General features: G+C 45.2%; 1 protein-coding gene across 1 annotated transcript in view; it reads right to left on the reverse strand.

Moving 5' to 3' along the window:
• Positions 1-4,923: 4,923 nt before the first annotated feature.
• Wnt2 (Wnt family member 2) overlaps positions 4,924-13,293 on the reverse strand; it is a 41,331-nt gene continuing 32,961 nt past the window's right edge. The window contains exon 5 of the mRNA XM_059256524.1: positions 4,924-6,071. Within this exon, the coding sequence (XP_059112507.1) occupies positions 5,842-6,071 (230 nt within the window). The 3' untranslated portion in view covers positions 4,924-5,841. The remainder of the gene's footprint in view (positions 6,072-13,293) is intronic.

Raw genomic sequence — 13,293 nt, forward strand, 5'->3', positions numbered from 1 at the left:
TCTAATGTTCTTACTCCTCCGCCTTCCAGAACACATCTTGTGGATTTTGTCTTTTGCTTAAAAAGAAAACAAAAAACTAAGCGTTGTGAAATTGAGGAATTCCTAAGAATTATGCTTCCAGCTGCTAAAACCAAGAAGATTCATGCTTTCTCGGACCCCTGGGACATGTAGCATAGGCCTGGGTGAACTTCAATCCATAGTCCCTTTCCTATGTGCTGTGATAGGCTGAGGACTCCAAGACTGCACATTTTCAAGAGGATTCTGTCCCAGCCAGTCTGATACATCACTCCGGAGACTCCCAGGGTAGGGGAAGGGAGGAAAGTGTTCCTAACTGAAACTTTATGAGGACTAGTTCAAAATGTTAGACCACTGGCACTTGATAAGGACCATTTATATCACCTTCTCCCTTCTTCTTCCATCAGGGGACATTTTGCTCATGTTTGGGTGGATTTGGTTGTCACTGTTAGAAGTGAAGGGCCTTGACTCTGGCATCTTCTAGCTACAGGCCAGACTATCTTCTGTATATCCCGCCCTGCATAGGTTATCCCTCTTACACAAAGGGTTTAAGAACCAGAAAATTCTATTGACAATTTTTGGTTTAAAACATTTTGTTGAAATGTCCTTATACAGCTGGGCAGTGGTGGCACATGCCTTTAATCCCAGCTCTTGGAATTAATCCCAGAAGGCAGATCTCTGTGTTTCCAGACAGCCTGGTCTACAAAGTGAGTTCCAGGACACTCAGGGCAACACAGAGAAACCCTGTCTCAAAAAACAAACAAACACAAACAAACAAAAAGAAAAAGAAGGAAATGTCTTTACAAAAATCATCTCCTTTTCAGATAATCTAAGTAGCTCTAGGGATTTCTGGAAGAGATAGCAGAGTCCCAGAAGTCTAGTGAGCATCTCTACTGTGGGACTACCTTGAGATGCTTAAAGTTTAGGAGGAGTCTTGCCAAGTCCTCTCATCCTTAGAGCATAGACTAGTAGGGAAGAGAAAATGGAAGAATGATTGCCTTTGCTGGGGGAGAGTTTGTACCCATGCAATGACGAACTTTTACTGCTTGAAGTAATTAGCCTACACTTTCAGTATGTACAAATTGCCATGAAAGGTCATGTTATCTCACCTTTCTAATCAAGCTGAGAAAATGACACTTCAGTCTACAGGAAGAGCAGCAGTTGGAGAAGGTTGATGAGAGTGCGTTAGATACTACAAAGAGACATTGTGTTTAGAACTAGGGCTACGACATGCTAGCACCCAGAGGAGCAAGCCTCTGCACAGCAGCCGTAGTGAAACATGGGGGAAAAAAAGAATTATACTCCAGTCCTGAATGTAAGTCTTCTTTCTTCACTCACAGAAACAGCCATCGGTAAAGAGAGTCAGTTGTGTTTTCTGAAACTCTTGACAAACACGAAAGTTGTCTCTTGGTCACGGTCTTGAGAAAAGATGAGGGAATAAATAGCTCACATAACCTGAAGCAATTTTCTTAGCAGAGGTTTGGCAAGATTACCAAGAGTCTAAAATAACAGTTAACACCAAAAATCACTTTATTGTGTTTTGATTTTGATTTCACAGAAAACGCCGACTTCTAAATAACAATAGTTCTTCATAACAACCTAGGTGACACTTTTATTAGCTTATGGAAGTGGGAGTTTGGTTAAACAGGAATCCACGGGAATATCAGGGCGAAAGAAAAACAAAACAGTCAGGGCTGGGATAACTCTGATCTAGAAAAATAATGATCATGTTGGATTTCGCAAAATACATGTCACTTTGCTGATCCCCCAAAAAATGTAAAGAACATCCTCATGGGTGAATGAAACTTTTCTCTGCCTTGGAAGAAGGTCAAAGTCAGTTTGCCTTACCTGTCAGCCCACAGCCCAGCATTCCTTTCCACAAGTTCAACACATGCCTGGTGGAGGCTGTCTTCCAGTTTTAGAATTAGCAAGGTCTGTTTGTGGAGCACAGTCCTTGCTCTTCAGATAAGGAAGCCCCGATGAAAAGGCAGTAACTAGACATAAAAAAGGGTCTGGTCCATTGGACACCTCTCTGAGCCTTTATTTTGAAAGTGTGCAAGAGGTGGTGATGGTGGTGGTGGAGGGGAATGTATTTCAGCTGTGTGAGACACCAGCCACAGGCCAGCCTCTAAAAGTTGAGGATGTGGTCCAGGCACGGAGAAGCCCAGTTGTGCAGGGGCTCGGAGATGGTCTATTGTAGGAAGGTAAGGGTCGACTCTAAACTAACAGGGCCCAGGGTAGTCATTGGGAGGCTTGGTTTTCTTTCTGACTTTAAAGATACCTTTTTTTTTTTTTTTTTTTTTTTTTTTTTTTGCAAAAGCAACCCAATACCTGGCTTTAAAAATTGTAGTGATAATTCTAAAATGAAGGAATAGAGTAGCGACAATTTAAAAATCATCTTGAAATGAATGTTGACTATTCAAGTAGAGAGAGCTATCCAGTGGGTAAGGAGAACCTGAGTTCCAGCCAGGGCCCCTGACCCTCAGGAAGAAGGTGCTTGGTGGCAGGGACAGGGAAGCCGCAATGGCAGAAAGGGCGGGCGTGAGCAGCAAGGATGGAAAACGCCACTGCCAATGATTCCAGAGCTCGGCAAGTCGTGTGACCAAAGCTAGCAGGTTCTTTTCTTTGTGCTTCTCTCCATCATCTGGCTTCACTCAGATTGATTAGCTTCTGATAAGATTCACTTCTCAGGATGTGTTCCAACCCGGCGACTCCCTATGGCTCTTTCACTTCCCTCAGGAATCGGCTGGACAGCTAAGGTGCCGGTGCCGAGCGGGACCTGAGCATGACTATGGCTCTGAGGAGTTTCTGCTCCGCTTAGACATCTGAGGGGAAGACTGGCCTCGTCAGTTAGGACATTGATCTCAGACTAGAAAGGGTGGAGTGCGGGTGCTATAATCAGAGGGTTACTGGAGGAAGCATGTGTCAGGACAGTAGACAACTATCAGTCAGCAACACAAGCAAGCTGATGAAGAAAATCTGTTGATAAAAGCCCCCACAGGCTAAGTCATGTTAAGATTATTCTGTAAGCCGGGCGGTGGTGGCGCACGCCTTTAATCCCAGCACTCGGGAGGCAGAGCCAGGCGGATCTTTGTGAGTTCGAGGCCAGCCTGGGCTACCAAGTGAGTTCCAGGAAAGGCGCAAAGCTACACAGAGAAACCCTGTCTCGAAAAACCAAAAAAAAAAAAAAAAAAAAAAAAAGATTATTCTGTAGAGCCGGGCGGTGGTGGCACACGTCTTTAATCCTAGCACTTGGGAGGCAGAGGCAAGCAGATCTCTGTGAATTTGCGGCCAACCTGGTCTACAGAGTGAGTTCTAGGACAGCCAGGGTTGCAGAGAGAAACCCTGTCCCCAAAACAAAAAACAAACAAACGAACAACAACAACAACAACAAAAGACTATTCCGTAGAAAGCCCTAGTGAACTAGTAAAGATGAATTTTGGAAATGTATTCAGATAGTGAAAAAAATTAATTAAAATTAACCAAGGCCTAAGGAATCAGTTTATAGTAAGACTTTTACTTGCAGGGGATTTGAGCTGAATGGACTTTCTCCTTATTTTAAAAATTAGTATAATTTATTTTCCTTAAAAGCCCAAGAATTTAGTGTATGTACGTCAGATTTCTAGAACATCAACCCTCTACTAAGCCCTAAAGAAAGTGAGTTCAAAAACCTTTACCTGTTTTAATACTTTTCAAATATAAATGTTTTCTTTCCAAAATAAAATCAGATGAGGACATTCCATTTGCTTCTTCGGCTTCCCTCAGTTCTCTTGTGATTCTACTTACATGGAGCCCTGGGTTTCCAGCTGATGTTTACGGGGATCCCTTCATGTCTCTTGATTTTAGTTTACCTGACCTGGAAGGAGCTGATATCCTCTAGGAATCTTCCCCACCCTAAATATACCCAAGGATTTAAGATTTCATCATTCATCTAGTAGCAAGAAGGGCTAGTGGCTGTGGGACCCTCAGGGAAGCGTCCCCAGTCCCCTGGATACTGGGAGCTGCGAACTAGTCTGACCTTCCCCATGCTAAGCCCAGAGTTGCCACTTTCCTGCTCCATTGTTCCTATTTACTGTGTCCATGAAATACAAAGAGAAGGATGAGTATGTGGCTCAGGGGTAGAGCTCCTGCCTGGCACGGACAAGACCCTGGTTTGACCCCAATCACCAAAAGGGCAGGAGAAAAAGCAAGGAGGAGAGGATGGTACTGGAGTTAAGTCATTTTTAAGAAGGCTGGGAGGCTAGTACTCGCTCAGAGAAAGAACTCCCAGTTTGCTTCCCATGAGCCTCAGGCTGAATGACCTAGACAAGGATGGAAAGATGAAGGCCAAAGTGTGAAACCATGAGCAAGCAGCAATTTGACGCTGGATGTATACCATGAGACGCCCTGTTAGCTGCTGTAGCTCTATGAAGAAATTATGTGTAGAACAAGAACCCAATTGTACAGCACAATGAGGAGTAACCTCATCAAGTTCACTTCCTTCCATCCAACATTTAAAAAAATGGAGCAGGCAACCTCTTCATTTTCTCTGAGTGTCATCTCCTGGCAGAAGCCAATCACCATTTCCACACTGAAACTCCCGTAACTACAGCTGGGTTACTTAAATATCGTCTCCAAGTCTCAAACTGTTTGCGATGTAATGTACTAGTGTTAGCAACCTTAAAGGCCAGGCTATGGGCTATTTTCTCTAGACTACACTTCACATCATCTCGTAAGCCTTAAACAAACATAATTGAAGTGTCAGGCCTTAAGGTTGGTGGGTCTTAGCCAATGCTCCTCAATAGCTCTCTTGAGCATCAGAGTGTGGGAGAGGGGGTCCTAGGCTCTGCAGACCTCTCTGGCAGCATCGCACTGGTCTCACCTAAGTTTGCATCCACAAGGTGGTCAAGAACCCCACTGGTCACGTGCTTAGGGCTACATTGGGATTCTGCTGCTTTCGTTTTCTTTAGCTGTACAAGCACATTCTGATATTTCACTCGGTAAGTTGTTTATTATTATTATTATTTTACCATATTTACTACATGGTTAAAGAATACTGCCAGATCATCCATCCCCCTTCAAATTCTCTCCAGAGCATAGTGGGAACTCTCATCTCTTAAGGGTCCTTACATTGAGGGAACAGTGAGGAAGAGCAATCACTGAGGTGTTGGCTGACAGGAAAGTTCAAAGTAGCATTGGCTCAAAGGACAAATATTCTCACCTTATTATATCAGAGGTTAACATGGAATAAAGCCTTGGAAAACATATGTATTTTAAACCTGGGGTTTATTGAAAGCCATCCTTCTCCAGGCAATTGTCAAGGATGGTAGCAACAGTTATCACTTAGATAAAGCTCTTGCTCGGTCTTTTTAAAAAATACAAGTAAATTTGGTGCAGTTGATTCTGTTTTCCATACCCACCCCTACCCACACAGGGAAGCACAGACTTTCCGAACTGTTAGAATCTGTGGGAAGACCCAGAGAACGCTCCTCTACCATGTGATGATGTTTCTCCCCATGGCTAAAGAGGGAAGAGGAAATGTCTAGGTGACAGTGGCGGGGGCCTGTGACCCCCTCCTCTAACAGCCTGTCATGCCATTTCCAAAAAGAAATCAGCAGGAAGAGAGGTGACCTCAGAATGCCCAAGAGAGATAGAATAGGGTATACTTGTATGCAGCATGTGGTCCCCAGTCCTGGGGCTCCCGGGGAGGGAATATGGGCTTCTATTGAAATAAAGGCCACATGCCTTAAGAAATAGCCCCCTGAAGACAACCCAGAGGTCCAGTGTCCTTGCAGATGCAATTGGAGTCCTTGAGGGAAGGAGGGGAGATGATGTCTTCTGCTGGGGTCATGTAGGGGTTGTCCAGTCGGCACTCTTGGGGGCCTTGCATGTGTGCACATCCAGGGCCTCTAGGCAGTCCTGGCAGCGCACAGCACAGCACCAGTGGAATTTACACTCACATTTGGTCATCCGGGTGACATGGGATGTGTCATAGCCTCTCCCACAACACATGACCTCACAGCTGTCCATGCCTCGGGAAGTCAAGTTGCATACACGGCCTGCTGTACCCAGAGATCCTGAAAGACAAGCCAGGGAGATGTCACTGGAAATGTGTGGGCAGAATACAATAGTCTGGACAGAAGAGTCATGAGGTCTATCCTTAAGAACAGAGCCTAGCCCAACCTCCTCATAGCTTGCTGAATCTGTGTTTTATGGGCCTCTGTGTTGTCCCTCTATGCAGCTGAGAGGTGTCCAGAGGGCAGAAGCTAGGAAGGGTGGACCAGAAACGTTGGATTTTCTTTTGGCAACCTGAAGTTCCTTCTGTTAATTGGGTTGACTTTCCATGTTACCCTTATCCAGGCCTCGAATGAAGGGCCATTGGGTGGACAGTGCTAGATAAGGAAGAAACGATTTATTCCAGTTCTTCCTCTTCCAACTTCAAATCACAAAAAGGAAGTGGTGGCCGTGGTCAACTTTCTCCAAGTGTAGGAGATATTGAACATTGGAAAGGAGAGTAGTCAGTTTCCCTGGACCTGCTCACACTGGCTTGGTAGAGCTGAACTGGAGCTGGTGGGGAGAGTAGGTCTCATTTGTGTGAGCCATAGAGGAGGGAGGGTGCAGCCTGGCCTTGCTCTCCACTCTCCTTTTCCCTCTTGCAGTTGAACAGACCACAGGAAGTGCCTGTTTGAGGCCACAAGTCCCATCCTTCAAAGAAGAAATGTGGCATTGTATTAATATCATCTTAGTTAACCAATGTTACATTTGCTAAATGGCCATCCATATGCATGTATCTGTTTCTTTAAAAGGAATTTCAAAGACAGAGTTGGGTGTGGTGTCTCACACCTGTAATGTCAGCAACCACTTCAAAGTTCACGGCCAACCTGGTCTACATACTGAGTTCCAGAGCAGACCAGGACCTAGTGATACCCCATCTCAAACAAAGAAATAAGAATTTCAAATACACAAAACCCTTTAATTTACTCCATCCCTGAGGAAACAAACACAGCTCTTTTACAACTTTATCCTTCCTATCCCTTTTGTACAATCAAGAGCAGTGGACCATTTTGGAGAGTTTTCTCACTTGCAATGACCCTTTCTTCATCAGTCTTTCGTACCAAGATGAGCCATTGGCAGCCATGCTGTATTTGTATCACCATCCTCATTGGACCACAGCTAGGCACCTGACTTATCCTGGGCCAATAAGGTAGAGTTCCCAGGAGATAGCTGCCGTGCATGAACTCAGTGTCTCTGGACCAGAGCCCCAGAAAGACATGGATAAAGCAAATGTACAGAGACAGTGAAGGCCAGACCAGGAAAAGGAGTCCTGCTCAAGCTGGACCACTGTTTGGTTCTGCTTCCATTTCTTCTGGGGGCCTGGCCACACATCAACCATGGAGGTTCTAGAGACTCTGTGATCTCCTATCACATGGCCTGAACATGTGTCTGATGTATACTAGGCAAGCAAACACTCTGCCACTGAGCTACAACCCCAGCCTAACGCTCTTTATCCTTCTTCTAATTGCCACTTTTAGCTCAACTGCTCCTGTTTCTATTACAATCAACAATGCAAAATAACTGCAGACCTACAGAAGAGAAACAAGTACAGGGTGAAACAAGATAATGACTGAACTTTTTTTTTCACTTACACCTCGTGACTCTGTTTATCATTGTCTACTCTGTGTGAAAATTATCTGCCTGAGTGTCATGTTGCTCTGCCTGTGCAGAATGACCAAGGAAACAGCAGGGTTCAGGCAGGGAGTGAGGTCAAGAAAAGGAGAGGGTGGGCCAGACTTGCTGTGCGTGATCAGCTGCCGAGAGCAGGAAGACAGACAGAGGAGTTTCCTGAGGACAGGAAGGATGGCAGAGGGCTGGGCCGGGGTGGAGGGTGGGTCAGCCAGGGATGGCCCTGAGCCTACATCATGCTGAAGAGGCAAAGGGTTAGAAGAGGCAGCAGCTGGGCCTGCATTCAGGACGACCATCAGAAAAGTCTCCTCAAACATCACTGATTGTGCAAAAAGGACTCACTGCCAAAAGCTGCCTTTGAACATCACACCCATTATTTCATTTGATAAACATTTAGTTGACATAAACATGTGTAAGATGCTGTGTTGGCTGCTTGGGGTTTGGGAGGCGGGGAAAAAATAAAATAGTCTGTTCTCAGCAGACTTGTAATGTAGTGGAGAGATAAATGTGTGAGAGGTGCTACCTCAACTTCCACATCATTATGAAATCCGTTAGCCACAGTAGAATCCCATGCAGGGTATCATTGGCAGACAAAGTTCAGACTGTAAAGCCACGGTCTTCAGGGTGTGGGCAATTAGGGGTTTGCTCGTGGTGCTGCCATGTGTCAGCTGTACAGTTGGGGCAAGTTACTGAAGTGTCAGCAAGCTTCCTTTCCCTCTCCTGCAAAGTTGGCACAAAACCAGCTCCTTCTTCATAGGGCTTCAGTGAGGATGGGCTAAAATTATCTGTAGACGTGTCTGTCAGAACAAGTGCTCAACAAAGGTTAAGCAGCCTTTCCTTTATATAGCAAGTGTTTACTGAGACCCCCGATGTGGTAGGGCTCTGGGGGTTATCAGAGAAGAAGTAAAGATGCTGCCCTGAGGCACTAACGTCATTGTCCTAATGAGATTTCTTAGTTATGAATATTAATGGTAGGAAATGGGTCCAGGTAAAGAGTCCTCAACTACATGGTTTGAACAAGAAGGTGGCATTAGAGATGAGTTGATGTTTGGGGAAAGAATGGAGTGAAAGGCGTTTCTAGGCAGAAGAAGCTCCTAGCAGACATGTTTCAGACAACTTTTTGGGAGGGCAGATTCAGTATGGCAAAAAGCACAGAAAGGAAGGCCAGAGCAACAGGTTAAAAAGTGCTTGGCCTTGGTAGAGCTTTGGTTTTATTCTATGGTGGGTGTGAAACTAGTGTTGATTTCAATCCAGGAAAAACATACCTAAGTCTGTTAGAATGACTGGGAACAAGGAGGCCAAATGTGAGCTCTGGGATGAGTCCAGGCAAGAGGCCACGAGTGGAGACACAAGGACAGCACATGAGAGGCCTCAGAGGGTGAGCAACGAGAATCTGGCAATCTGTTGAAGTGTAGGGTTGGAGGTGGAGGGGTCAAGTAGGAAATGACCAAAACATGTTCATTTGGCTCCATAGCAAGAAGAGGAGAATACGGTTAGGATGATGCTGTGTGGAGAGAGGAAAGTGTGTGAAAGACACTCCAAGTCCTCCAGGAGCATGATGGTAAAGCTGACTTAAAAGACAGCTGTGAGGACGGAGACGGATGAAGCTGGGACCTCAAGGTCATTCCAGGCCATAAGTGTTTGGGTGAATCATCACACACCAACAGAAAGCTGACAGAGGCTTTCACTTCAAGCTAGTGTCCACTTAGACTACGTATAGAATTGGGATAAACTAGCCGTGGATCTTTGATGTTGGGGTACTGGTTTTTCTTAGAGGTGGGGACAAAGAACACGAGGGAGCTCCTAGAATACTGGGCCTCTTTCAGGTCATGATCTGGGCACAAAGTGTATGGATGTGTTTAATTGAGAAAACTCACTGTATTATGATTATAGTGAAGGCAGCTAGTGTTATTTGAACGTTTCCACATGTATTATGTGTCTTAGTAAGAGGAATATGATAGAGGGAGAAATAAAGAGGAGGAGGCTACATGGGCCAAGAGCTCTATGTGAGGAGCAGAAAGGCATTCCACATGGCTGGGATTCAGTGTGCAAAGGGGAGAGTAAAAGAGCTGAGGCTGAAGATGTGAGTAGAAGCTGCATTGTCAATGGCGTTAGATAACAGGGCAGGGGGCTTGCGTGTTACTGTGTGAGCAACAGATTTCTATTGACGGTCTTCACGCAAAGAGCAACATGTATTTAATGTGTGTTCAAGGAAGCAAAGCAATGTGCTGGGACTGAATCGGTTGAAGCAAGCCAAAATAAGGGCAAGGAGATAAGTTAGAGACCCATACAGAACTATGACCCAGGTACAAGATGGTCTAGATTAAGACACTGATGGTGAAGAAAAGAGAAGTTAGTTGAAGAGGCAGGACCAGTAGACAGTGACTGATGGGTGGATGGGAAGAGGATGAGAACAGTCCAGAGGGGCTTTCAGGTTTGGGTCTAAGCAGTCATGTTGGCACTAGGGATTCCCCAACATGAGAAATGCCTGGGAAGGGAAGACTTTAAGTAAAGATGAATTTAGTTGTTAGAATATTGAGTTGGCTATAAATCGAGACTGTAGAGGTAGAAATGTTCATTAGAGACACCTGGATTCAGGAAAAAGGTGAGGATGGCGTTCATGGGCTTGGCCATCTTTTTCAGGAGGTAGGGACTGAGGCCACAGGTCTGTGAGTGAGATCCTGGCACTCCAGTGATGACTCAATTTGTAATATTTCCAGTTAAGTCTTGTGTACCAACAAACATTCTTGCATCTCACCAATCTTCAGTTATCAAACTACGACAATACTAGGACACATTTGAATTCTTTGTCCTCCCTGCTGGGCTGTGGCTCTGAGAGGGCCAGTATGGGGAGGTGAAGTGTCTTGTTTCCAAATTAGGCTGTGGCTCCTTTATTGATTTCTAACTTGGTGGTCTTTCCCCAATGATCTGAAGCCTAAGGAGGTCTCAGACACTTAGCCCTGGGGAATTGTCATGGTAGATTTTGTTTCTCAAATGCAGAAATCTGGACTGGACTCCCTCTGAACCCAAGGATTGCTTGCCGAATTGAATTCAACGTCATCAAAACTCAGGGAGGAAAGGCAAGAGAAGGCAATGGCCATTGGAAAAACTTGGTCTAAATGTGGTTTCAGAGCTAAGCCTGGTGGTCCTCCCAAGTCCCAGCTACTTGGGAGGCTGGAATAGAATGATACTGAATTTAGGCACATCTGGGCTACAGAGTAGGTTCAAGGCCAGCCTGAGCAACTTAGTAAGACCTTGTCTCAAAGTAAATTGTGAAAAAAAGGGGGCCTTTTTTTATGGCTCACTGGTAGAGTGTTTGCCTAGTATGTGCAAGACCCTGCCCTCAATCTCTAGTGCCCCAAAAGAAGTAAGACAAAAGGTGGCTTTGGTGTGTGAAGCAAAATCAGGCCATGAAGTGTATTAGTTCATCATTCAACTGTAAAATGCTCAAAGACAGAAGCAATGCGAACATGCCACTCACCACTGCTTCCCAAATGGGGCTTAATGAGGCCAAGAAGAAGAAAGATAAAAGAGAGCTTTTGAAGACTGAGAGCCACTGATATGAACACAGTGGTGGGGTTGTGGCCCAGAGCTGTCCTGGGGCCCTCCTTAGGTACTGGGGACAGGGAATGGGCCAATGGGGAGGCACAGAGCAGTCTATGAGGTACAGTAACTTGCTCACAAGTACACAGCCAGCAAGTGGTAGGTGCCCTCAGAACAGAGCAGGAATGATACTTCTTATCTTCCCCGCTCTGCCCCTTAATTATTTTATCAAAAAAAAAACTTATCAAATGAACTTGTAAGCTTCGTGTAGTTGGAAACATCTAAAATTCCAGTACTAGGGAGGCTGAAACAGGAAGATCATGAGGTCGAGGCCAGGCTGAGCCACATAGTGAGACTATATCCCTGAGTCCAGGTGCAGGGATGTAGCTCAGTGCTACAGTAGTTGCCCAGCACAGGTGAGGCTGGAGGTTTCATCCTCAATACCATATACCCCACCCCTAACCTCCTCTAAAGAAATGACCTGATTTGTAACTTTTGGGGGGTTGGGAGGTTTGGGGTTTTTGTTGTTATTTTTTGTTTTTGTTGTTGTTGTTGTTTTTGCAACTCATGACATGTTGTAGGCTATTTAGTCACATAAGGTTTTGTGAGAAAATGTAGAGGGCTGGTTAACATGGTGGTTTATGTTGCATTTCCCCTGGAATGATACTCTCTCTTTCACAAAAAAAAAAAAAAGTATGTGTTATGTGTGTATAGTATCTGTGTATGTGTGTGGGAGTATAAGTGGAGTATATGCAGAGGTCAGAGGACAACCTTGGGTATTGGCCTCTCCTTCTACTGTCTTTGAAACAGGGTCTCTTGCTGACTTCCTGACTACATCAGGCTAGCCCACGAGCTTCCAGGCGAGATAACAAATACACTGACTATTGTGTCTGGCCTTTCTGTGGGTTCTGTGGCTCCAAACTCAGGTGGTCAGTCAGCATAGATGGTAGTTTAAAAATACCAGCTAGACATTCAAAAAATGGCTTGAGCCAATGGTCCTCTCAACCAGACCCCCCAAACTGTCATCTTTTAAGGACAAACATGTATTTAGGTGCTCTCTCTCTCTTTTTTTAAATTAACACACTTATTTTAAAAAGACATGCTGCTTTATAACAGTCTCTTGTTATACTTTGATTTATGTAGTTCACATGTTCCTCTGCTTTGGTTGTGAAGTATGCCCAGATGTGTTGCCAGGCTGGTGACAGAACTCAGTCCCCTGACATAGAGAATTGTGGGCTCAGACTCCAGCCTTCCTGTCATCATTACCCCCAAAGTATCGTTCAGATTGGCTGCCTAAACTCTGTGACCATCCATAAGCCGACAGTCTCTGTGGATGGGGAGGGCCTATGTCATGGGAAGGTGGAGGGTGCTGCTTCTGGCTAAATGCACCTTTTTTTTCCTCCCCCTGTGTTATGTCCTCATCCCAACTCACAATAAGATCTCACATATGCATGGGAAAAGACTGGAAGTTTCCAAGTCGCATGTGTTTTGGACCACATATCATATTTGGTGGGGCAATATCAAGGGAACTTACAGAATCAAGCATCCCATCCCCAGAGCTATAAAATTAATAATGGAGTCAGGGTTCCCAGTGTAAAAACATTTCTGTCTCCACCAACATGCATCTTCCTGACAGCAGAGGAGGGACACGGAGGGCTGTGGCTAATAGTTCCCAGACCCATACCTCTGAAACCTGGAGGACGGGCGCTCCCCTCTCTCTCTCTCTCTCTCTCTCTCTCTCTCTCTCTCTCTCTCTCTCTCTCTCTCTCTCTCTCTCTCCACCCTCCCTTCCTTCTCCCCCTCTCCCTCCTTGCCTCTATCTTCAGAAATTCCTGCCACTCAGGCCAACAGAGGCCCATATGTTGACCATTAGGGCATAAAGCAAGATTCACTTAAGCCTGTCATCCAATAGGCTGGTTCTCCTCTGCTTGACTTACACGTTGTCATTAATGACACAGATTTATTGGGGGAACAAAAGAATGCTGCAGAGCAAATGTTTGAGACCGCACATTCATCTACTTGCAAGCCTGCCCCCTTCCTCACGTGAAGGATTGCAAAGCTAATGCTCCTTAG

This window comes from Peromyscus eremicus, chromosome 3 (genome assembly GCF_949786415.1).
Source record: "Peromyscus eremicus chromosome 3, PerEre_H2_v1, whole genome shotgun sequence".
Taxonomy (NCBI): Eukaryota; Metazoa; Chordata; class Mammalia; order Rodentia; family Cricetidae; genus Peromyscus; species Peromyscus eremicus.